The following is a 26943-nucleotide window of genomic DNA, read 5'->3' on the forward strand; positions in this document are numbered from 1 at the left end:
ACACACACACACACACACACACACACACACACACACACACACACACACACACACACAATGGAACACTACTGAGCCATAAAAAAGAATGAAATTTTGCCATTTGCAGCAACATGGATGGACCTAGAGATTATCTAAGGCAGACAGAGAAAGACTAATATCATACAATAGCATTTATATGTGGATTCTAAAAAAATGATACAAATGAACTTATTTACCAAACAGAAAGACTCACAAACATAGAAAATAAACTTATGGTTACCTAGGAGAGGTAGGGAAGGGATAAATTAGGAGTTTGGGATTAACAAATTAGTAGTTTATACAAGCTACTATATATAAAATATATAGTTTGGGATTAACAAATTAGTAGTTTATACAAGCTACTATATATAAAATATATAAACAACAAGGACCTACTGTATAGCACAGAGAACTATATTCAATATCTTGTGATAACCTATAGTGGAAAAGAATCTGAAAAAGAATATATATATTCAGTTATATATAACTGAATCACTTTGCTGTACACCTGAAACTAACACAACATTGTAAATCAACTATACTTCAATAAAAAAAATTTTAAAGTAGGAATATAGCCAATATTTTATAATAACTGTAAACCTAGTGTAACCTTTAAAAATTGTATAAAAATTTTTAAAAATAGAGTATTCTGGACATAAAAAAATGACAAGATTATATTTGATAATTCTGAGGAAAGGAACTAAGTAGATAGGACATGGGTAGGAAAGGAGACTTAATTTTCACCATCATCCTTTTGAAGTTTGAATCGTTTGAATTACCTGTTTAACAAATTGATTTTAAAATGTGTGCTTTTTTCTTCCCCAGGACTTTCCATCTCTACATTGTCTTCCTTTTATCCCTCCTACTTTTTCTTATCCTTCCATTGCTTTTTATAAGCTTTGTTCTTTTGTACTGAAAGGGGGTTTCTGATAATCTTGTCAATTAGTTAAAATGCTCTCTTTCTGTTACATGGTCTACCCAGTTTGTGTTTGGGTTTGATCTTCAGCTGTCTGTTTAATCTTCCTCTCTATATTAGATAAGGGGACCTAGTTCAGAGGCAGAGCTGTTTCAGTTGCTGGAGGCTTTCTGTAGTCCGGTCTTGAAACTAATAGCTAGAAGTTCAAGAGCTAGGATACAGAGGACTCCATTTTTACCCCCCATCCATTTAAATTTTATGTAACTCTGAATGAGATCATTTTATTTTTCAAATTACCCTTATTTGGGGATTGTAAGCACCACTTATCTTGTTTTATTTATTTTAGGCAAGAGTGTGTACCCCAGTGGCTACCCCACAGCCAACTCCTCCTCTCTCACCTTCATCACCTCCTGAGGAGCGTGTGTTCGTAAAAACTCCAGATTCTTCTCCCTGTGTTTCAGATCATGATGTAGCTTTTCCCATGAAAGAAATATTTGCTGAAGAAGGTAGAAACCTTATTTCTATAACTCAGTTTTAATTTTAGCAACTATTAAATAAAATATCATGGTTTGTTTTATAAGAGTCTTTATAGATTAGTATACACATACCTGTTGCTTACTAGGTTCTAGTAAGTCATTTTTTCTTACAAGGAAACTAAGGGGTTGGTTACCACTTTTTAAAGTATATAATCTAGTAGACATTTAGACTATTTTAAGTTCATGGTGATGTTGAAAGTGATGTCTTTTCAAGGTTATTTTTTGTACTTCACTAAATTAATTTGGAGCTTTTCCCAGTAATGGCCATCATTATTATTAATTCTTGTTGCCATTATTTGTATGCCAAAATGTTAAACAATATATCTTGCCTTCCTGTGGAATTCTTATTGACTTTTTTTTGCTTTTACAAAAAACCTTTAGGAAATAATATGCCTCCCATCACACTTGTTAATACTCCAACTGTTACCCCTGCAACTACACCTCCTCCCGCAGCAGCTCTTACCCCAACTTTGTCAGAGACTTCTATTGATAAATTGAAGATGTCAAGCCCAGAGCTTCCCAAGCCATGGAGTAATGGAGACCTGCCACTGGAAGAAGAGAATCCCAACTCTCTTCAAAAAGAACTTCACCCGAGAGCTATGTAAATGACAGTATATTCATTTTTAGTAACTATACATTTCATCTTATGTTGACTTAGGTGACCCATTGAAAACATCAGAAATGATAAATGAAGGTTGATAAACCACAAGCTAATCTATACTTTAGTAGGAAGAAGTTTCATAAATTTTATGTTTTTAAAATTTTTACCAGATTTATTTATACTTTCAGTTCTCTTCTTTTAAAACAAAATTTTGGGGGAAACAGATTAAAATAAAGATAACTATAATATTGTTAATAAAATAGAAGAAGATTTTTCCCCAGTGTGAATCTTCGTTTACTATGATCAGTTGACTTTTATATTACCATATATCCCTATGTAGATTTATTTTAGAGATGGTAGAACTTTCAAGATGGTCTGTGATTAAAGCATGAAGATGATTTTGGAAAAATAAATCTTGTTGGTTAATTATAGTAGTGCAGATTATAGAAATATATAGATATATCTATATATTGATATAGAAATGTCTAAAGGAGACATAGTACTTTTGAATCTATTTTTTATATAAAAATTAATATAGGCCTTCACCGATGTAATACATTCAAACTATGTCTCTTTCTTCTTAGTGTAATGTCTGTGGCCAAGGATGAAGAACCTGAGAGCATGGACTTCCCTGCTCAGCCTGCACCTCCAGAGCCAGTTCCCCTTATGCCGCTTCCTGCTGGCACCAAGGCCCCTTCCCCCATACAGATGTCAAGTTCAGATTCATCAACAGTGGAGAGTACCTTGAGCGTTACTGCCACTGAAACTGAAACCTTAGATAGACCCATCTCTGAAGGAGAGATTTTATTTAATTGTGGTCAAAAAGTGGCTCGTAAGAGTAAGTTAATTTTGCATCAGTTGATTTCACTGGTTAGCTTATGATAATTCCTAAGTAATGCTTTTCTGTTTAAAGTGTTTTTACTTAATTTTCAAGATGTAACAGGGTATAGTAGAAAGAACATGGACTCCGCAAGTTAACTTTTCTACACCTTAACCTCAGAATGTAAAATCTCCCTCATAAATCCCACCCTCCAGAAATAATATCACTGTTGAAAGTTTGGGGTATACCCTTCCAGTCTTTTTTTTTCTATGCATATATAGACACCTAAATACATTTGTATGTATATATATTTTTACCTTTTAAGTAGGGTCATATTATACATATTATTCTGAAATCTGAATTCTTTAACCTTAAATATGTTATAGACATTTTTCTATATTAATACATATAGCCCTGCCTCTTTTTTGTAGTGGCTGGGTAGTCTGCTAAAACAGTGCCATAGTGGTGGGCATTTAGATTGTTTTCAGTATTTTCATACTATACATAACTCTCCACTGACCATCCTTGCACATATATTTATTTATCTTTGTGAACTTCCATAACTGATAACTTCCTTAGAATACATGCCTAGAAGTGGAATTGCTGAGTCAGAGTATGCACCTTTAAAATAGCAATACATAGGGAATTCCCTGGCGGTCCAGTGGTTAGGGCTCCATGCACTCACTGCCAGGGGCCTGGGTTCAGTCCCTGTTTGGGGAACTAAAAAATCCCACAAGCCACACAGCATGGCCAAAAAAATAAAATTAAATAGCAATACATTGCCAACATGCTCTCCAGAAAGGTGAATCGGTTTTTAATTTTAATCAGTTATTAATTATATCAGTAGTATATAGGAGTGCCTCTTTTTAATTTCATGGTTACAGTTGATGTTTAATAGCTCTTTTTAATTTCTGACAAGCTGGTAAGTGAAACAAAAATCTCATCTTTGTTATAAAATGTGCTTTTCTTTTTTTGTGGTACGTGGTCCTCTCACTGTTGTGGCCTCTCCCGTTGCGGAGCACAGGCTCCGGACTCGCAGGCTCAGAGGCCATGGCTCATGGACCCAGCCGCTCTGCAGCATGTGGGATCCTCCCGGACCGGGACACAAACCCACGTCCCCTGCATCGGCAGGCGGACTCCCAACAACTGCACCGCCAGGGAAGCCCCTAAAATGTGCTTTTCAAAGAGCTAGTGAGATTGAATAGCTTGTGAACTATGATTTATGAACTTTGCCAGTATTTTTATTGTGTAAGTTTTAAGTGTAATATTCTATGGCTTTATGGTGAGATTATTTACTAAATTTATGTTTCTTCTTTTTTCCAAATTTTTGCATTTTAATTTCTAGTTTTAGGAGATGAAGGACTGTATCTGACAAACCTAAATGATAGCTTATCCAGTACTCTGCATGATGCCCTTGAAATGGTAAGAAGTGATTGACTCCACATTGAATTCTGAGATGAAGAATATCTTGATGAACTTGTTGCTACTGATCAGGGTTTTTTCTCAAATATTTGAGTTATAGTCATAAAATTTAATAAAATATCCATGAAGGAATTTAAGGTTTCTTACACATGTCATTATCATATTTACACATTTCATTATCATAATCGTGAGAATGAATAGAAAATTGTTGTTAACCCCTGTGGCTCCAGTAGTTGAAAAATGCAGTTAATGTAATTAGGTAATGAAAATCTAAGTCAAGGCACATTGTCACCTGGATATGTTGCCTTTACAGTGTTTCAGGCAGGACCTTAGCTGTGGAAACCAACTCTCTTATAATACGTTTGTAATTTTTCCCTAATCGTGATTATAATTCTTTATGCTAAAAAATAATTGAATTTAGTGGCTTTAAAAAAAAAAATGCTGGGAATTCCCTGGTGGTCCAGTGGGTAAGACTCCGTGGTCCCAATACAGGGGGCCCGGGTTTGATCCCTGGGGAGCTGTAGGGTCAGGGAACTAGATCCCACATGCAAGCTGCAACTAAGAGTCCGCATACCACAACTAAGAAGTCCACATGCCGCAACTAAGAAGTCCACCTGCCGCAACTAAGACCTGGCGCAGCCAAAATAAATAAATAAGTAAAGATTTTAAAAAATAATTTAAAAAATACTGAAATAGGACCCAAGGGTACTAACTCTCCTAGTTATTATCTAGCTTTATGGAAGGAAAATTCGCATTTAAAAATATATATCTTAACATATATAATATATCAACATGTATAATATATATAAAAATACCATACAGAAATGATAATAGGGATTTTTTTTGAAAATTATTAAGGAATAGAAATCTTTACTTTTTATGTTTTCAAACAACCTAAGCAAGTAAGGGTAGTTGTGCTCAACTTTCATCTACATTCATCCATAGCCTTTGCTAAGCATTGCTATTATTGTTGCTCTTTAAAAAAAAAACGTATTTGATAATTTTTGACATATGTATATATCTGTAAAGCCATTACCACAGTTAATGTAATGAACATATTCATCACTCCCAAATCTCTCCTCAGGCCCTTTTGTAATCCCTCCTTCTCATCTCTCATCATTCCTCTCATTCTCTATACCTCTTCCAGTAACCACTGACCTACTTTCTGTAACTATAGATTAGTTGGCATCTCTAGATGTATATAAATGGAATCACGTGGCATGTATTCTTTTTTTTTGTCTGATTGTTTTAACTCAGCATAATTATTTTGAGATTTATCTGTGTTATACTTTGTATCATAGTTCATTCCTTATTATTGCTGAGCAGTGCTCTATTGTATGGATGTGCCACAGTTTGCCTATTCACCTGTTGATGGACGTTTGGGTTCATTTCCAGTTGGGGGCTATTACACATAAAGCTGCTATGGAGACTTGTGTACAAGTCTTTGTATTGACATATGCCTTCATTTCTCTCTGGCAAATATCTAGGGGTGGAATGGATGGATAATATGGTAGTTATATCTTAATCTTTGAGAAAAGCTGTTTAGGACTTCCCTGGTGGCTCAGTCGTTAAGAATCCGCCCGCCAATGCAGGGGACACGGGTTTGAGCCCTGGTCCGGGAAGATCCCACATGCCGCGGAGCAACTAAGCCCACATGCTACAGTTACTGAGCCTGTGCTCTAGAGCCTGCGAGCCACAACTACTGAAGCCCGCGTGCCTAGAGCCCGTGCTCTGCAACAAGAGAAGCCACCGCAACAAGAAGCCCACACACCACAACGAAGAGTAGCCCCCCCTCACTGCAACTAGAGAAAGCCTGTGCTCAGCAATGAAGACCCAATGCAGCCAAAAATAAATAAATTAAATAAAAAAAAGAAAAGCTGTTTAATTTCATCTGCCAAAATTTTGCATAGACTTTTTCCTTCTATGTTTTATATTACTATAAATATTTTGGAGCTTTGCTCAGGACATGGTTAAGTACTTAGAGACAGTTTTACCCTTTGGAGTCTTGCTTTTAAGATTTGTTAGGCAGTACCAGAACAGTACTCAATCTAGGGCTATTTATCCCCCGCTATGGAGAGAAGACACTTCTATGTACTCCACCCAGTGCCTCATTAATGAGGTTTTCCAGCCTGGCTAGTGGGAACAACCATTATCCAAGCCCTGTGTGAGCATCAGGCAGTGTTATATCCAGTCCCTTCTCAGGTGCTCATTCCTCCAGCCTCATGTAGTTATCTCCAAAGCATCTGCTCAGTAGTACTTAGCTTAATACTCAAAGGGGATCTTCTGCAGATTTCCAGAGTTTTCTCCCTCTGCAGCTTTCACTTTTCTAGCCGTCCGTCTTATGAACTCTAGCTGTCTTGGCCTCCCTGGAGTTACATCTCCATCTTCTTAGCTTAGGCTCCTGTGCCACAGCCTGGGAACTCCCAGATGGTAAGCTGGAGCAGTCATAGGGTTCTTCTGACTTGTTTTTCATTTCTCAGGGATCACTGTCTTTTGTTACCTGATGTTCCATGTCTTGAAATGCAGTTTTTCACATACTTTGTCCATTTTTTAGTTGTTTCAAGCGGGTGGGTGTATCTGGTTCTTATTACTCCACCTTGACTGGAAGTTTTAGAAGTTTAGTTGCATTTTTATCTTTCCATTTGTATCATTATATAGGATCATGATGAAAAAAGAAAGAGATTGGTGTACTTTTGAAACATCATGCCCTTCTATCCCCTTACAATCATAATGCTAGAAATTTCTTATTTTTTCTTTCTTTTTGGCCGTGCCACGCAGCTTGCGGGATCTCAGTTCCATGACCAGGGATTGAACCTGGGCCACAGCAATGAAAGCCCAGAATCCTAACCACTAGGCCACCAGGGAACTCCCTAGAAATTTCTTTAAAGCAGCCTATTCAAGTGATGTAAACTAGGATTGTATATTAAATTCACCAGTGGAGCTTTTAGAAATATGCATCCTGCCCCCACCCTCTGATATGTTGATTTGGTAGGTCATGAGTGTTATATGGTATGCATGCATGTGTGTGGGCGGTTAGAAGCCTAAACCTGTATATTTTTAAAAAGCATCCCAAAAGATGATGCTCATTCTTTGTTAAAAATAGTAACTACTCATTTTACTTTGCATTGAATGAGGTTAAATCACTTGTTTGTGTCACATAGCTGTATAGTGATAGATCCACAACTCTTTTTATATGGATACATGATAATTTGTCTTTCATCTTAAGCTATCAACTTAAGCTAAAAACTGTAAATTTTGAGTTCTAATAGGAGCTATATGAATCCTAAAGCTTGAGTTGCAAGCAGCTGGGTGTGTGTGCCCGGTGTTTGTCAAGTCCAACAAACAAAAAGCAAAAGATGCCATGTAGCATCTTTACACTATTAAAGATACAACAGGGTAAAGATGCCAAATCTGGAGATTCATATATTCAAGTAATGTGTTAAAACAATTTGCTTTACTATATGTAGGAGTATGAAATTATTAATGAAGGAGAGTTTTGATAAGATTTTAATAGCAGTTACTTTTTAAACAGTAATTATTTATTACAAGTAATTGAGTCTGTTCTGAAGAGAGTGGAAATCACTTTTATAAAATAATATGGGGGGGAAGCATAAAGGAGAAGTCTTTATTTTCAGAGGAGCATTACACTAACATTTGGCTTACTTAATATGTCATTAGGGCATTTTTATCCATTGTTAGAACTTTATCATGGTGCCAAAGCACATTTAAGTTTGTTTAAATAGCTGAACTGAACCAGGACTAAATTATAACATCTTTCTTTTTTTACATTTGAAACTAAACTTTAATTTTGATATTTTTACTAAGCCTAAATCAGATATGCTACAAATTCATGATAAAATCACATGCAGAAGTACAATCTTGAAAAAGACTAACTTTGCAGTTATGTACCAGTAGGTATTTATCTGTGTCCACCTGGGGGATAAAGACTTGTACTCCAGAGTTAAACTTTATTTCATTAAATGTAAGATACTTAAGTAAAAAAAAATACTATTAATGGAGTTTAAAATCATGCTAATCCTTGTATTTACAAGGGAATCCAGTTTTCTGCATGTGGCCCACACTGTCCTTCATTTTCGGGACTGGTCTATTTTGAGGCACCAAGAAGTCTAAGCTGGGTCTTCCAACTAGGGCTTTCAGTACCTGCTCCCTAGCGAGTACTGGCTGTCAGCGCAAAGGCAAATGGACAATCAAAGGTCTATAGGTGCCTCAGCATATTTCTGCAGTTTTTCATTTCTGCCTGTGGTCCAGGTTGCACCACTGCTACAGTGCTTTGCCCCCATTGCCACACTGGGGGCGCAGCTTTGTGTGCTGCATCAACATGAAGCAGGAAACCGTGTGAGCCAAAAACTTGATGACACTGTATAAAACGTTTATGAATCATTGTAACTCAATCACATGGGACAAAGGGTCCAACTTTCATATGATTTTATAGTAAATCCCTAGTTTAAATGTAACCCAATTATTTTATACTGTTATTTACATTTGAGGCAAAAATAAAGGGTTTTTAGTATAGTCAGATGGAAGTGAGCTCTAAATGATAATAAAGAGTCCATCTTCTTTCTGTAAAGTGCTAATATGACCATGTTCATGATGATTGTGAAGTTTTATTAATCATAAATTATGAAAAATGTAATTGATGCATTAATTTTTGTTTTTTTATTGTATTCTCTTTATATTTTACTTAGGAAGATGATCCTCCCAGCGAAGGACAAGTGATTAGGATGCCCCATAAAGAAATTCATGCTGATGCAATTCTTTCTCTTCTTGCTAAACAAAACCAGGAATCGTTAGTTTCACAGCAAATGGTCTATCATTCAGAGGTATTTTTTAACCTTAATTTTTTTTTCTGTTAGATCTAAATACAGGAAAAAGATAATAAAAATATTCCTACTTTTAGTTAAAGCACTCTAATACTTCAGCTTACTCAGGGATCAGCCTTGCAGTAACTTTAACCTAGAACCGTAGTTATGACTTTTACAGCTGAAAGGAATTTAGGCCATCTGTTCCAACTCTCTTATTCTACAGATGAAAAAAGCTGAAGCCCTTTCAAATGATTTGTGAGGATCGTTCATTCATTCTTTCTTTCTTTCTGCAACCATTTACTGAGTATCTACTATATGCCAGACACAACCTCCGAAAAGGTACAAAGATGAATGAGGCAGGGTCCCTACCTTTAAGCAGCTTACAGTCCTGTAGGGAGAAAAGAGCTTAAACAATTACTCTGCCATGCAGTAACTGATCAAATAGCTGGAGAAGTAGATTGAACAATATGATCGTAAAGAACCTTGTAGGCCATGGTAAGGCTTGGACACTATGGAGCCCCTTAAGATATTTTTGGGCAAGGGAGTCACAGGCTAAGATATTTAGGAAGACATATGGAGCCGTGGACAAGTGAGGGAAAGATAGAGGTTTGTCAGAACACCACTGGAGTAGTCCAGAATGAGAACATGAACAAAGGCAGTTAAGTAGAAATAGAAAGGAGAGAGATTTAAATATGAGTACTGATTGGCAGTAATTGGTCACTGGTTAAGGGAAGTTGTGGTTGTGTAGCTGTTGGCTTAGAAAAGCAGAGAGAAGAGTGCTAAGTATTGTGGGGAAGGTAATGAATTTGATTTGAAACATTAAGTTTAAGGTGCTTAAGGAAATTCCAGGTGGAAATGTACAGTGTAGTTGCTCAGGCTGGTTAATGATAGAGGTGGGACTAGGATTCTTGATTCTATTTAGTATTCTTTCTATTGTATTTGGTTGTCTTTGCTTGAACAGGTGTGAAACTGGCTTTAGATGAGCTGAAGATCTGAAGACTATACAGAATCCAAGGAGATGGCTGGCTTTATTTTCTATTAATTTTTATCTTAAAAATTTTAATTCTTAGGAAAGGTAGAAGAAAAAAGATATGGAACTTAGTAATGGAAAAAATGGAAATTTACTTACTCCTTCTTATTGAAAAATGACTAAATTTTCTGCAAATTTACTTAGCTTGACCAAAAATTGATTTCACTGGAAAGATACTAGTTGTGATTGCTGTTGCTAAACTCAAGAAAGTACTCTCATAGCTGTAGAAACCATGCTGCTTAGTATAGAAACCAGTAGGCTGAGAGAGAAAGAGGAGAGAGAAAATGAGACAAACAAATGGCACAAAAACTAGTAGAAATGTCAGTGTAGTTTAGAAGTTCCACTAACTAATCCTGCTTTCCTTCATTTTGGAAATCAGTCATATTGGTTCATTTATTAATTCGATGCTCAGACTTTTCCATCTTTTTAATGCTGGGAAATTTCTCTCACTACTTTTTCAATTTTTTTCTTCCTCTCATTTTTTCCCCCTCTGGCTAGAACTATTATTTCCAGATATTAAGACTTCTGCTTCTGTTTGTTTTATCTCTTAGACTTTCTATGTCTTCATTCTTTCCTACTCTCTTCTGGGAGAGTTCTTCAATCTGATCTGCCAACCACTAAGTTGTTCTTTAGCCTACTATTTATCTGATTTATTATATTTTTCATATCTGATAGTCTTACTTGGTTCTTTTTTTTTAATGATTTTTTGTTTCACATTGTTAATATCTTTCTTTATTCTTTGTGTGTATGTATGTATGATTAATGTTTTTCACTTTTTTTTTTAAACACTAATTGATTCCTCGAGTATCTGTTTCTTTTCTTCTTTTTTCTTTTTTTAACATCTTTACTGGAGTATAATTACTTTACAATGATGTGTTAGTTTCTGCTTTATAAGAGTATCTGTTTCTTTTGGTATATGAACTCATGTTCCGGGGCCGGGGTGGGTGGGGTGGTGGCGGTGGGAATAAGCTATTCTGTGAGAAATCGTATTGCGTAAGGACGAAAATCAGGCCATAGTCTGTTCCTGTGAATATAAGAAGAGAGGAGGAGATGAGCTCCAGGGATGGGCGTCTCAGGCAGCACAGAACCACTGTTGATCGTGGCCACTGCTGTTTGCTGGTACTCTACCGTTTAGTGTTTCTGATGGTTGTTGTGTCTTTAAAACCCTTAGGAAGAAGTTTCTTTGGGAAGTTTTGTATTCCTGTCCTGGGGTGAAGAAGGGAGAGAGTGAAGGAATGAATGGTCATGGGTTCCTGGTCAGATGTCACCTATAACTTTTTACCCCGGCTGGGCCTTCATGCTCCCTGATGTTACTCTGGGGTACTAGTATCTGCAGCCCAGATTGTTGCCAAGATCTTTATGGTTAAGGGACAAGCAGTGATGATCTCACGTTAATGAAGGAAAAAGGGAATGACAGCAGCACTTTGTACCAATCTTTCTTCTCACTAAACCTCCTCTAGCGACCCTCCTCCTCAGGATGCAGCCCCTTTCTCCCCACACACACCAAGTCAAGCTAGTCGTCAGTCTTTCTTAGTGGTTTTTCACAACTTTTACCTAGTTCTCAGAATCCTGGTTTCTTCCCACATATGTAGTTACTACAACATTGTTTTGGGGACAGGGAGCTGGCAGCCTTTGTTAGTGTGCCATCTTGGCTAGACCAGAAGCCCAGAAGTTGGAAGTTTATCCTTTCCAGATCTTTTTCTAAGCATCTAAGCATTTGCATATGTGTGGTTGTGTATGTTTGTGTGTGGTCATGTGTGGATAATTTTGAGGTATGTGTATGTGTTTTTCTGCCATCTGATTCTTAAAATTTAACTATAAATCCTAAAGATCCACCATATCCTTTTTATCTACCATGTAGTATACCCTAGTTTAATTATTCCACTGTTGAAGGATTTTTAGATTGGTTCCAATTTTTTTTCTCTCCAAACTGTAATAAGAATAAAACCCTTTTTACATTATGAGGAATTGCTTTTCTATAGAAGATGAGGGGTGGAATTACTCAAAAGGCACGAGCATTTATAATTTAAACAGACACTAATAAATTGCTTTTCAACTATATGAGATTCCTTTCCAACACCACATATGATATATATATATATATATATATTTTTGCGGTACGCAGGCCTTTCACTGTTGTGGCCTCTCCCGTTGCGGAGCACAGGCTCCGGACGCACAGGCTCAGCGGCCATGGCTCATGGGCCCAGCTGCTCCGCGGCATGTGGGATCTTCCCGGACCGGGGCACGAACCTGTGTCCCCTGCATTGGCTGGTGGACTCTCAACCACTGCGCCACCAGGGAAGCCCACATATGATATTTTTAATTTTAAATTTTTGCCAGTCTGATTAACAGCGACATTTAGTGTGTTATCCTACATTTACAGAACTATCAAACATTTGTATTGTTTGTAATAAGAACTGGTAGTAATGATACATTTGTAAGTTAAAATATTGCTTTGGTAAGAAAATAGTAACCATTCTTTGTGCTTAAACAACTCTTTGCCCAGAGGGAGCATCAGGTCAGTGAGAGTAGTCTGATGACAAAACTGCAATTTGTACATTTATGTGGATGGGCCAGGTGTACTACTAGAGATCATAGGTAGCCTAACTTAGAATTGACATGAGTCTGAGCTTTGAGTATAATATTAAAATGATAACTGCTTATGAGTATGAGAGCATTTTGTGAATAGGGAAGCTAAATCTTCAGTAGGGTCATAGAGTATTAAGGTGTTAAGTAGTTCAGCAGCTACAAGTACCTTAAAAAATTGGTTCACAACAGAGAAGGTACTATATATTGCACAACATTTATATGGTAGTGGGAGAGTAAAATAGGCACTGTGAAATATTTCTAATTAATTTCTAGGGAAAATGTATCTGCTGTCATTCTAAACTTTGCCCAAGAATCTCCAAGGGTTTTATATTAATTGCAAAACAATCTTTTTCTTTTTAAAGAGTGTTGAGCAACTGGTATTCTTAAAGAAAAGTCAGATTACAGGATAAGGGGAGCTACAAATCTGTAGAGGATAATTAGGGCAAATTGTAGAAAATCTTGAATGATGAGCTAAACAGTTAGATTTTAGTTTGTAATCAACAGAGTCATCAAAGATGTTTCAGCAGTGATTTCTTCATATATTCTAGTTAAAAAACTCTACTTGGTTGAAATTAAACTCCTTTTAATAAAAAACATGAGAACTCTCATATACTGGAATTTTTATCCAGTTCTTGATTAGTAAACTCATTTATTAGACTATCTCCAAGTCACAAGATGTGCTAGTGATTAGGGCATATTATTTTTAATACCAAAAGAAAATAGAATTCATCATTTTTTTAGTTTTTATTTATTTTGTATATTTGATAAACATATTCATACTTTTTGTACATTTTCATCAGTTGTTTTATTATAAAGTTCACACTAGCAACTTTAGCCAATTTTCATTCATAAAGAACAAGAGGTGAATTTTCTATTCTTCTAATTAAGCTGTATGAACAATGTATAATGTGTGACAGCATTTAGTGTTTTAAATAATAACATTTTTCCGGTGTGTTTTATTGTTGTCTAATTTGGAGCTTGAAGAAAACAGATAATGGGTATTTAACTTCATAAGAAATAAGATATGGAGAACAAAGCCTGCACTTAGATATCTTATTAAACTAACTTTCCTGTAGCGTGTATGTGGCATAATAAGAACTTCCTAAAATAGCTTTCAAGCAGTCATGTGGTCTGCATCATGATACATTTGACAACTATTTCTTGTTTTGACTTGATTTTAATGTAACGTTTGTAACAATGGTTTCTACTTTTTACAGGACTTGGAAAACAGTGTAGGTGAACTTAGTGAAGGACAAAGGCCCAGGCTGACAGCAGCAGCAGAGAACATCTTAATGGGACATTCCACCTATATGCAGCAGCCTGTAACTAACGCAGAGTCTTCAGATCAAAGATGTGCTCCTAAGCCATTATCTCAGCAGTGTGACACAGTTACAGGTATACACCAAAATATTGCTTCTTGATGTATTGTCTGTTAGAATATTCACTTCGAATCCCATCATACTTTTTTGGTTACTGTTTCCATGTTGAATGCTGTATTTTGTATTATAATCTACAGTAGTGTTCCTGATCTGAATTAAGAAAAGCATAACTATTTTCAGGTAGGGGCTTACAAAATTTCCTTATTAAAAGGGGTATTCATAATTGAAAAGTTTGATAATGACTTTTTCTATGGTATTTATAGCAGTATTTCCCCAAAGTGTTGGTACGTGAATCACTGGATGGGGCATGAGATAATTTTGGTAATATGCATGTGTCCACCTAAAACTTTTTAATAGTGATGTATTTATTTTAATATATACTGGAAAAATATAACCAGCACATCAAAACTGTGACATAACAGATCTTGTGTAGGACAATGTTAAATTAGGTAGTACTGTAGAAGTTCAGTCTTCTGACTCAGTGCTCAGTGTACTGAGGACTGTTTTGGAATTTTATTAACTAAAACTTTCTGCTGTAACACTTTGGGAATAAGAGTAGAATAGAGAATACCAATTTCTAGCATATGTAGTTGATTTTCATTATCTATAGTACTTATGTCCTATAGAGTCACCAGAAACATTGAATTAGCAAATACTGAGCCACTGCTTCTAGGGGAAATACAAGGTTAGGTTCCTGTGAGCCTCTGATTATCACATTTTTGACAGTTGATCAGTACATAGCTTTGTTTTATGTGTGTTTCTATTTAAGGACACTTATTTAATATATATTGTTGATTCATTAACATTGAATCTCACGGCCAACAGCACTTAACTCATTCCTGAATGAAACTTATCTAACACATATATTTTTTCTGTAAGGCCCATCGCAGCCTTCTTGCACTTAGGTACACTAGAGAGCACTTCTGCACTATGTTTGGGGGCAATTTTAAACACCCACAAAATCACCAACAAAGCATTCAAAAATGTGAAAAATGTGTCACTAAATAGCGAAAAAGAACACTTGTTCACAGTGTAAGAGCTGATAAGAAAGCAGAGCAGCACCGTGTTCAACCTCATCTGCTGAAGTGTGTGTAGGGTGATTCAGGTTTCTGCTGCTCTACACATGTCCACAAATGACTGCGAACATGCTGTGAGTATTGATTTCAGGGTTACAAATAAATTTTATCAGATAGGTGAATTTGCAGAAATGGAATCTTCAAATTAATGAGGATCAGCTATATTCTCATTTATTGATTTTCTCATGCCCATTGCTGCATTCTCTTAAATGAAAAGAACTTCTGGAGGTATGCAGATTTGCCAGAAGTTGGAAGAGGAGATGCTGGAAGTTAGAAAAACATTGGCACAAAGTATGAGCGAATACCTTATCATTCATATCTGAGAGACATTCAAGACTGAATTTTCTATGGGAATGAATGTAAATTAATATTTGAATTATTTATTTTATGCACATAGTAAGAGTATTAATTTTTTTACATTTTTAAAAATTAATATTCAAAGTGGCATTAAAATATGACTTCTATATTTGTATCCAGCTAACAGTGCAGAGTGCAATTAAATAGAATTGACACTAGATGGCTCTCGCAGATCACTTGAGAGCTGCTTGGTACTTGGCGAACAAAGGTACTTGTTAAATTGTTACAGAAAATAAAAATAAATAATAAATGTTATAGAATAAAATCCATGAGGATATATCCTGTTTAGCCCCTCCTTATACCCTGGTATCGCCTAGCAGATTACTTATAGTACAGTTCATTTTTAATTGTAGGCACGCTATAGATATTTATTTAATTTAATTGGAAAAAATAATAAGTAATGTGGCATAAGATTGAGCATATAGATGGGTCAGTATGACAGAGTGGCTAAGAGTTTGAGCTTTTGGAGTTTCAGAAATCAGTTTGAATTCCAGCTCTGTATTTTTGGGCAAGTAACAATCTTTCTGAGCCCAAGTTTCTTCATCTATCAAGTGGGGATAATATTAATGTATTAGTTACCTATTGCTGTGTAACAAATTACCCCAAAATTTAGCAGATGAAGACAGCAAACATTTATTATCTCACACATTTCTGAAAGGTATGAATCTGGGAGTAGCTTAGCTGCATGGTTCTCAGGATCTCTCATGAAGGTGTAGTCAAGCTGTTGGCTAGAGCTGCAGTCATATGAGGGCTTCAGCTAGGGTTGGAGGATCTATTTTCCAAGCTCACTCACATGGCTGCTGGCAAGATGCCTCAGTTCCTCATTACTGGAACCTTTCTATAGAGCTGTCATGACATGGCAGCTGGCTTTTCCCAGAGTGGATGATCTGAGAGAACGTGAACAACCAAGATGGAAACCATGATGTCTTTTATAACCTAGTCTCAGAAGTGACATGCCATTACTTCTGCCACATTCTGTTGATAACACAGACCAATCCTGGAATAATATTGTAGGGGACTACAGAAAGGTGTGAATACCAGGACCCAGATGTTAGGGGACCATCGTGGAGGCTGCTTATTGCAAACAATATCTACCTCCTAAGGTTATTGGGGGTGGGTAGTAGGTGACAATGCACATAAAATAGTTAGCACTGTGCTTGGCACATGGTAACTGTTACTATCTTTAATAATGCTTGGAGAATGTAAAAATATCAATACCTTCTCAAATGTATTTAATGGAACCAGAAACTATCCACAGTTGCTTAAAAGGAAGGTGCCTATAGAGAGCTAGTTTGTTCCTCTTGCTTTAAGTATTTTGTTACATTATGTTTACTGTAGAAGAATGAGTCCCAGTGTATCACTATTTCTGCTGCTGGCTAATCTCATGCCTTTCATGTTGATTTTTAGTAACTTTGTTTACAGAGGCTCAGCTATTCTTACCTTGCCTGTCCCCACCCCTGCTCATTTTCAGAAAGCATCCTATTTGCAACCTATAGTCCCCTATCACTGTTTCTAATTCTGAGGCTTTCACATTGGGTTGAGTAACAAAAAGATGCTAAATAAGGTTTGAAGAATTGTCTCGAGAACCCTAAAGTGTAAACTGGTATTTCGAACAAACTGTGAGGACTCTGGGACTTACTACCAATTATAGCTCTTCATTTACTCAGAAAACTTGTATTGAGTACCTACTGTGTACTCGGTACCAATATATTAGTACAATATTAGGGTCTTGAGATGCAGAGGTAATAGACATCTGCTCTCGAAGTTTACAAACTCGTGTAGAAGAATATGAGACAGGAATTTTAATACTGTGTGATTAATGCACAACACAGACTGCTTTGGGAGCGCAGAGGAGGAACAGCCCACACGTGAGAGCTCAGAGAAGGTTTCCCACAAGAGCCAATGTGAAACTGAATCTTAGAGAAATCAGCCAGATGATGAAGTGTGATAAGCACGTTCCAGTTTATTCATTTACTTATTCAGAAAATATTTTTTGAGTGCTTGCTCTGCTCTAAGCACAGTCTAGGTGGTAGGAATATAAAACCTGGTAAGGCCTTATCCATAATGAATTTTTTCCCTAGTAGAGGTAGTAGAGAGAAGGCAAAAACATGCAATAAATTACTGTAGTTATTGTGAAGCAGTCTGTATGGGATGGGAGTACAGGTCAGTTGTAACTGGGGAGGGCAATCAAGAAAGACTTCATGTGTGAGGAGCTAACTTGAAATGAGTTCTCAATGATGAATAGATGTTTGCTGTGTAGTAAGTGTAAGAGAAACCTCCAAGGCAGAATATGCAATGAGACAAGGGGATAAAGTAAAAAAAAAACAAAACAGTGAAACTTAAGCGGGGAAATGTAAGTACTTTATCAGTGAATTAGACTTTAGGATGCAATGGGATTGGAACAGTAGCAGAAACCAGGTGGATATAGATAATAATATCAAGTGGTTTTTCGATTTACTCTAAGACAGTAGAGATTCGTTTGTGTGCAAAACGGAAAGTAATTCCAATCTTACTTTATATTTATGCCCATGGAAAATTCAGTCTTGAATTTCTGTCAATTCTGAATGTTTTGTGATATTCACAGATCCATTAAAGATTGTATGTAAATGAGTGACATGATCATATTTGCCTTTTATTTAGCAAGATCATGTGAGGTGCAGTGTGTTGGATAGATTGCAGAGGATTAAGACTGGAGGCAAGGAGCCTCTGGCTTAGACAGTTATTAAAGTAAACCTGGTGAGACATTATTCAGCAGCGAAGAAATATGAAAAGGGAGACTTGAGAGACATTTGAGGAGGAGAGTGGACAAGACTTAGTTGAATATGAGAGGTGCAAAAGAAGGGAGGGTCTAAGATGACTCCAGGTTTTTGGCTAGAATGATTGGATAGATGGTATTTCCATTCACTGAGGGAGGGAGGGATTCTGGAGGAAAGACAGAATTAGGAGGAAATAAGAATGAGTGGGGTTTCATCTATGTGGAATTTGAGGTACCTTTGGGTTTCATACAAATGGAATAATTTATTAGACAGGCAAGAACCAAAGCTGCTGCTGGCACTGGCAATTCAAGCAGACTTAGTCTTCTCTGAAAGTCTACCATGGTTGCTTTTTCAAAGCAGTAAGATTCTAGAAAAGTAAAATTAGGGATTTTAAATTATGGTTAATTAAATTTGTCTTGAATGGAATAATACTTTAAGTGTCTCTCTTACAAAGGGCTAACTAACGTACATTACACTCAATGAGCATACTTTTTAGAAGTGACACATCAAGTTCAACATTGTTGTGATTGCTGTCATGGAATCCTTTCCTGATCCCTTATCACTGGGTTAGGTACCGTCAAATATGCTCTCTGTGTAGTCCTCTAATGTCGCCTGCCTAATGTTGCTCTTATCACACTGATTTGTAATCTCACTTGAAAATGGAGACTTTATCTTGTCCACTGTCATAGCCCTGTCATCTAGCAGAGTATGTAGCATAGTCAGTAAATATAGGTTAAGTGATAGGGTGTCATATGAGCTGAAAGCTATTATGCACTTTTAATGCTTTTGGGAGATGTTTGATTATACACTTTCTTTGTTTCTATATTTAATTTTTTTCTTCTTTTATCGCAATCTACCTTGTGTCCTTTTTTTTTTTTTTTGCGGTACGCGGGCCTCTCACTGTTGTGGCCTCTCCCGTTGCGGAGGACAGGCTCCGGATGCGCAGGCTCAGCGGCCATGGCTCACGGGCCCAGCCGCTCCACGGCATGTGGGATCTTCCCGGACTGGGGCACAAACCCGTGTCCCCTGCATCGGCAGGCGGACTCTCAACCACTGCGCCACCAGGGAAGCCCCCTTGTGTCCTTTCCAATTAACTTTTTTCCTTACACCCATACGTCATCCACATATCATTTTACATAAAAATAAAATACGATTATATCATATATTACTTTAAGTTATAGACTTTTTTTGAGTGCTCTTCATCTACCCCTCCTCCTCACATTTTCTCCTGTCCCACTTTATGCCTTAACTCATGTTAAGATTCTGGTATGTAACCTTCCTGGTTTTTTTTCCTTATGCATATATAATAATTATATACACACACACATACAGTATACATGATAGGTACATACGATGTGTGTGTATTTGTTGTTATTTTACAAGTTGAGATTGTGTCATGCACACTCACCTGCATTTTGTTTTCACCCAGTAAACCCTGCAGAAATTACTCAAGGTCAAGTAGTAGTGCTTAAATTCATCTTTTTATTGACTTTCTATCCACTTTTAGTATGGATTTCCGATAATGTATTCAATCATTGCTCTGTTGATGAATATTTACTTTATTATCATTTCGTCCCTACTATAAACAGTGCTAAAGTAAATATTCACACGTGTGTATCCTAACATATTGCTGCATTATATTTAGGGAATAGTTTCCCAGAAGTAGTTACTGGGCCCAAGGGAAAATATATTTAAAAATTTAAAATAGATATACCAAGTTGCTGTCTTAAAAATTTAAACTACTTTATTTTTATTAGTAATATATTACAACCTTCCCTCTATATCGCTTCCAGAAATTGTGTTTACTACTATTTTTATTTTTGTCAGTTAAAGTATAAAGATATGGCTGACTACTGCTGAGTTTATGTTTGTTGGCTATTTGTATTTGCTCTTCTGTGAATTACCTACTTAAGTTTTTCCCCCGTCTGTTAGGTTCTAAGTTTTTCTTGTAACTTTGTAAGAACTATTTCTGTATTTTAGATATTTTCTATCATCTGTATTGCAAATGTCTTTTCCCAGATTTGTACTTTGTTCATTGACATTATTTATATTCTTTTCCATATAATTTAAAAAATTTTATAGAATTATTTACATCATTTATACTTCCTGTGTTTTCATCACATGGTTAGGTTCCCCCAATATAAGCTTATACCTGTAGTCTCAGATTCTTTTTGCAAGTTCATTATTTAGTATATATTTATATTTAAGTCTATCTGGAATTTATTTTTGCAAGTGGTGTAAGGTAGAAGTTCAATTTGATTTTCTTCCAGATAAGTAGTCAGTTGTGCCAATTATCATGTATCTTTTTCCTACTGAATTAAAATATCAACCAATTTGTATATTAAATTCTCATAGATCTAGGAATTTTTTTCTTTCGATTCTTTATTCTAAGTATTCTAGATTCCTTAGGATCTAAAACACATTGGAATACTGTGTCTTTATGGTACATTCTGTTATCTGATAGGGCAAGTTTACTTTTTAAAATAAATTTTCCTGGGGCTTCCCTGGTGGCGCAGTGGTTGAGAGTCCGCCTGCCGATGCAGGGGACACGGGTTCGTGCCCCGGTCCGGGAGGATCCCACATGCCGCGGAGCGGCTGGGCCCGTGAGCCGTGGCCGCTGAGCCTGCGCATCCGGAGCCTGTGCTCCGCAATGGGAGAGGCCACAACACTGAGAGGCCCGCGAACCAAAAAAAAAAAAAAAAAAAAAAAAAAAAGTCCAGCTTTTCTGGACAATTCTCAGGCATTTATCCTTCCATATAAACTCTAAAATTATGTTTTTCAATTAAAAATCACCCTGATTGGAATTGTGCTAATTTATATATTAATATTGGAAGAATTGACATTTTTATATGTATGTATAAAAATACATTTTATGTATTTTACTATTTGTCCAGATCTTGTTTTGTGCTCTTCAATAAGATTTCATAATTTTCTTCATTTTCTTCTTCTATACCTTTCTTAATTATTTTACAGTTCTGGTCACTATAGTAAAAGATTATTTTTCTGTTTCTAAGTGCATATTGCATAATATAGAGAGAAACCAATGACTTTTGTATATTTTTTTAGTATCCAGTCATAGTACCAAATTGTCTTATTACGTCTAATAAAATTATTTTTCCTCACTAGGGAGTCTAGGGCTTTCTAGGTATATAATCATATATAATCAGTACAAAAAGTTTTTATGTGTGTATGAATTCTTTTAATTCATTTGCCAGTCTTAAGAAAATGTAGGAAAAGTGACATAGGAATAGAAAAAGCCATATCAGAATATAAAAAGGCCAATGTGAGGCTTGGAACAATGGTTGCTCTAAATGATGCATGTTATTACAATTATTTAAATTAATCTTATAAATAAAATGAGAATAAAACAGGTAATAATTTTGAGAAATTGTTTTGTGTAGATCAAATTCTGGAAAGGTAAAACTTAAAAGTCAGTGTATGTATTCTGCTTTATGTAAAACCCACCTAAAAATATAGATTAACATAAAAAAACCAGAGAGTGCTTATTTGCTAAACCTAAGAAATTGTCCACACACTGCTTTTAAATAGAAAATACCTGTGGGGTCTTTAAAATGTCATTTCATTTAAAACAATTTATGTATAGTGCTTCAGGTCTATTTCTACTGATTAAAATGAGACTGCATTGTGCTATATTTAAAAGGTGACCATTAATTAGGAAAAACAATTTTCTTAGAAATAATTTAGCGAGAATGTGAAATAAGGAACAGTGACTAGGAGTTGAAAGATGAGGATTTTAGTTCCTTTTCACCTCTTAGCTCTGATATTTTGACAGTTAACTTCCCTGAGCCTTACAGTGAAAGACAGTTATAAAACTATCGGATCCTCCTGCCTTACAGAATGATTGTGAGGTTCAAGTTAAATGAGATATTATATGTGAAAGTGCTTGGAGTATAAAATGTAATGTAAATGTACAGTGATATTAGTAGATAAATATTTATCTCTGCTCTTATTGTCTTCTTTTTATTGATTTCATTGAGATGCCATTTGGTTGAGGAAAAGAGGAGCTTGATCTTTTGAAGAAAAATACCAGAACAGAACTAAGCAATACCAACATTTTCTAGTCAGGAAATTGCCCCTTGATTTAAGATTACATTTTAGATGGAAAGTATTCTATTGACTCTTATTGATAGAAAAAATAATCTGGAGTGTTAGGAGTTGGTGTGTAGGAGTGAGTGTTGGGTGTGGACTGCGTGAACGGCTTGCTGATTGGAACCTTAGAATAGTCCATAGATTTGTTTGAACATAGGTACTTTTTGCATTCTCTATGAGCTTTGGATTTAATTGCAGTGAAGGCTTGGTGACACGTATTTTCTGTTGAAGTACTTCTAATTCAGCAGGTAAGAAATATTGGTAATTTTAGCCAATTTTTCTTTTTCTAAGAAATAATTTATTTTAACTTTTTGTTTACATACTTGATAACAGATGATATTTATGAAGATTTATGTGCTAGTCATGGTCCAATGAGTTTGGGAGAATTGGAGTTGCAGCCAGATCCTCACCTTGCCCTTCCCACAAAACTTCTGACAACACAAGAAGATGATGTTAAATTATCAGTAGCAGCTGAAGATTTTCCTCAGGTACCCAATTAATAGCACTTGTACTTTACTTAAATCAGAATGGTAACAATATTGCCTTAGCATAGAACACTGTCAAGAGCACAGTCTTTGGAGTCAGACAGCCTCAAATCATGCCTCCTTTTTTCACTAACTCAAGCCTGGCTATAGATCTTAGCTCATCCAGTCTCTAGCTGTGACCTTGAATACATACTTAGCCTTTTCCTAAGCCTTAATTTCCTCATCTTTAAATTAAAGATTAAAATAATGTATGTAAAAATGCCTATTACCAAGTTAGATAGCTATTATCATTTACACCTCTATATTCCCCTGCAATATCTAGTTTAGTAGTTTGTGCATAATAGGTACTCAATAAAAATTTATTCTTTTAAAATTTGTGAAGTGTGTTACCGTGAAAGTATGAGATATTTCATACTGAGTTAAGCCAATGACCCATGCAATCTTGTGTACTGAAAAAATAGGATAATTACTCTCCAAGGTGTAAAAAAAAATGCTCATGTTAAATTAAATACAGTTTTTTAATCTGTGTAATCTCACTGTAGATTAATTTATTCAATAAATAGTCATCATGGTATGGTATTGTGTTGCATTGCATGGTGTTGAGGGTGAAAGCCAAAAGTATATAAAATAAAGATTGCTTATGGAACACACTATTATGTAGGGTTCAGTATTAATAACCTGTGACCAAGCAAAGATCAGGAAAAAACTAGTCATGAATAAGTATCTGTTAATTAATTCTGTAATAAAAGAAAAATTGTTTGTGACCTTGGGTTAGGCAAAAATGACACCAATAACACTATCCATGAAAGAAAAAAATTAATAAACTGGTCTTATCAAAAACAAGAATATCTGCTCTTCAAAACACACTGTTAAAAGAATGAAAAGACAAGCTACAGATTGGGAGAAGATATTTGCAAATCACTTATCTGGTAACAGGCTTATATGCAGGATATATAAGGAACTCACAGAATACGATGTTAAGAAAACAAACAATCCAATTAAAAAATGGATAAAATCTTTGGACAGATACCTTACCTAAAGAAGATATACTGATGGCAAGTGAGCACATAAAAAGATTCTCAACATCGGTAATCGTTAGGGAAATGCTAATTAAAACCACAAGGAAATACTACTACACAGGCATTAGAACATCTCAAATTAAAAAGACTAACATGCCAAGTTTTGGCGAGGGTGTGGAGCACTTAAACTCTCATATGCTGCTGGCTGGGAATGTAAAATGATTCAACCACTTTGGAAAAGAGTTTGGCAATTTCTTTAAAAAGCATTGATAAAATGTACACCTACCATATGACCCAGACATTTCACTCCTAGGTATTTATTTACCCAAGAGAAACTACCACATATGTCTAAGCAAGGGCTTGCACATGAATGTTCATAGCAACTTTATTGGTAGTAGCCCCAAACTGGAAACAACATAAATATTCATCAATTGCTGAATGTACAAGTTGTGGCATATCTATAAGATGGAATACTACTTAGCAATAAAAAGCTGCGGATGGACTTCCCTGGTGGCACAGTGGTTAAGAGTCTGCCTGCTAATGTAGGGGACACGGGTTCGAGCCCTGGTCCGGGAAGATCCCACATGCCATGGAGCAACTAAGCCCGTGCACCACAACTACTGAGCCTGTGCTCTAGAGCCCACGAGCCACAACTACTGAGCCCGTGTGCCACGACTACTGAAGCCCGCACGCCTAGAGCCAGTGCTCCGCAACAAGAGAAGCCACTGCAATGAGAAGCCCATGCACCACAACGAAGAGTAGCCCCTGCTCGACACAACTAGAGAAAGCCCACACACAGTGGCAAAGACCCAACACAGCCAAAAATAAATAAATAAATTTATTAAAAAAGAAAAAAGCCATGGACTACTGATACATACAGTGACATGGACGATTCTCACAAAAGTTGTGTTGAGGGGAAAAAGCCAGAACCCCCACTCCCCCAAAATAGTGCATACCTTACGATTCCACTTACATGACATTCTAGAAAATGCAAACTAATCTATCGTTATAGGAGGGAATTCAGGTTATTTTGAGCTTGGTGGATATGTTCATCGTATTATCTTGACTGTGATGATGGCTTCATGGGTATATACATATGTCAAAACTTAACGAATGATACACTTTAAATACATGCAGATTATTGTCTATCAGTTATACCTCAATAAAGATATTCTAAAAAATAAAAGAAAGATTGCTCTCCTTTAATTATTGGCCTGTTTTAAAATAAAACTGCAAGGTGTTACCAGAAGAACGGCTTCAAAAAAATTCATTTGTTAGATTTCTTTTATTAACAGAGAAATATGGCTAGTACTAATACTAGCACACACTTGTTTATAGTGCTTACTCTGCCAGAGGCTGTTCTAAGTTCATTACGTATTAACTCGTTTGATCCTTTTAACAACCTACTGAGGTAGTTGTTATTATTATCATCCCCATTTGATGAATGAGAAAATAGAGGTATTGGGGGGTTAAATAACTTAACCCAAGGTCAAAGCTACATAATGACTTAGCCAAATTTGAACACGAGCAGTTTAGCTCCACAATACTCAGCTCTTAATCCCTGTGGTTAAGGAAGGGAGCCAGTAGGAAGGTTCTAAATTGAAGCAGCACAAAAGAGTCATAGTACCCATCTTAGAAATACACACCAAAATAATATTTCCTTCAGGGAAGAAACCTATATGACTAATGGCTCTAAACTTAGAAGACCAGAGGTGAGGCTAGTTGTTATTATTGCAGACTAAAGCTACTCATTTTTATCTGTAGATAAATAAGTACCTGCCAGAACTGGAGTGGTTACATTTGAGTCCATGTGGACAGGTGTTTCACATTCTCCTCTGCTTGTATCTGTTGTTAAGAGTTCAGAGATACCTTTTTAGGTTCCGGTCAGATTATATCTGACAGTTGTTTTCAGAGACTCATTCCTAATTAGGCTCATAAAACAGGAAAGGGGAGAAAGAAAATGGCTAAAGTCATCACAATTTGTAATGTGTGATTGTGAAGGAATTTGTGACTACTGTAAATTTCAAATTTCGTTAGGTGGTAGTAAGGAAGAGAGATGATGGGGCTTATGGTAGAGTGTACTTTTCTTGAATGGCAAAGGAGGGTAACAATACCTACTCAACACTTGTGAGAATTCAGTGATGTTATTATATATAAAAGCTCTTTGAAAATTGCAGTGCATTATGCAGATTTTCATTTTATGCAAAAATGGTTATATGGAAGTGCTTACAGTCAAATTAAGTTTTTATCCTGTCTAAATCCATCATGTATGTATCTAGAATAGTTGGTTTATAAGTAGTTCTGATTTCTCTAGGAAAAATAGAAATGATTTGAATATCTGAAATCTGTGTATATTACCCAAATCTTTTGAAAGATTTTATTTGCAATATCTTTTCTTTAGTAATATGTACTCCATCACCCATTTGGTAGTTAGAAAGCATGCATGATATCCAAATTTTATATAATAAACACCTAAATAATTTAATTGCTCAAATCTTTTTAAAGTAACTTAAAAAATAATATTATGACTTCATGTCTTAAATTCTTCAGTACCAACAAAAACAAGACCAAGGTGTTAAGCAAGTTGAACACAAGCCAGTTCAAAGTCGTTTAATACGTGTAAGAAATAAATGTGATATTTCACTTTCACAGCAACAAGGTAAGATTTGTTTCCTTGTAATAATATAAGAGTTTGATATATGTTGTGAATTGAACACATATATAATGAGAATTCTTTTATATGTTTTATTCTTATTCTCTAGGGTTTTTTTTGTTTTCTTTGATTTAGCCCTTTGGGATAAAGAATCTGGTATTGTATTTGAGTATATTTGTTAGTTCTCTTTACCAATAAACACTATTTCTAATGGATTTTAAAAACTCTTAGGTAGTATTTTTATTTTAATCTTACCTTTTGGTTCTTGTACAATTGAATGTCAGTGTCTTTTTATCTATGTATAAGTCTGTATCTGTATCATAGTTGTCTGTTTTAAATTATAATATAAAGGC

General features: G+C 35.8%; 1 protein-coding gene across 7 annotated transcripts in view; it reads left to right on the forward strand.

Moving 5' to 3' along the window:
- The window catches only part of KIAA0586 (KIAA0586 ortholog), a 106557-nt gene that overhangs the window by 51371 nt on the left and 28243 nt on the right, over positions 1 to 26943 (forward strand). For all 7 annotated transcript variants that reach the window (XM_027111376.1, XM_027111374.1, XM_027111373.1 and 4 more), the window contains 8 exons: positions 1281 to 1440; positions 1852 to 2071; positions 2656 to 2909; positions 4237 to 4313; positions 9020 to 9154; positions 13973 to 14150; positions 22767 to 22921; positions 26488 to 26596. In XM_027111376.1, coding sequence (XP_026967177.1) covers positions 1281 to 1440; positions 1852 to 2071; positions 2656 to 2909; positions 4237 to 4313; positions 9020 to 9154; positions 13973 to 14150; positions 22767 to 22921; positions 26488 to 26596 — 1288 coding nt within the window. The remainder of the gene's footprint in view (positions 1 to 1280; positions 1441 to 1851; positions 2072 to 2655; positions 2910 to 4236; positions 4314 to 9019; positions 9155 to 13972; positions 14151 to 22766; positions 22922 to 26487; positions 26597 to 26943) is intronic.

The sequence above is a fragment of the Aethalodelphis obliquidens genome, unplaced genomic scaffold, assembly GCF_003676395.1.
Source record: "Aethalodelphis obliquidens isolate GAN/ISIS:26980383/991018 unplaced genomic scaffold, ASM367639v1 scaffold10, whole genome shotgun sequence".
Taxonomy (NCBI): Eukaryota; Metazoa; Chordata; class Mammalia; order Artiodactyla; family Delphinidae; genus Aethalodelphis; species Aethalodelphis obliquidens.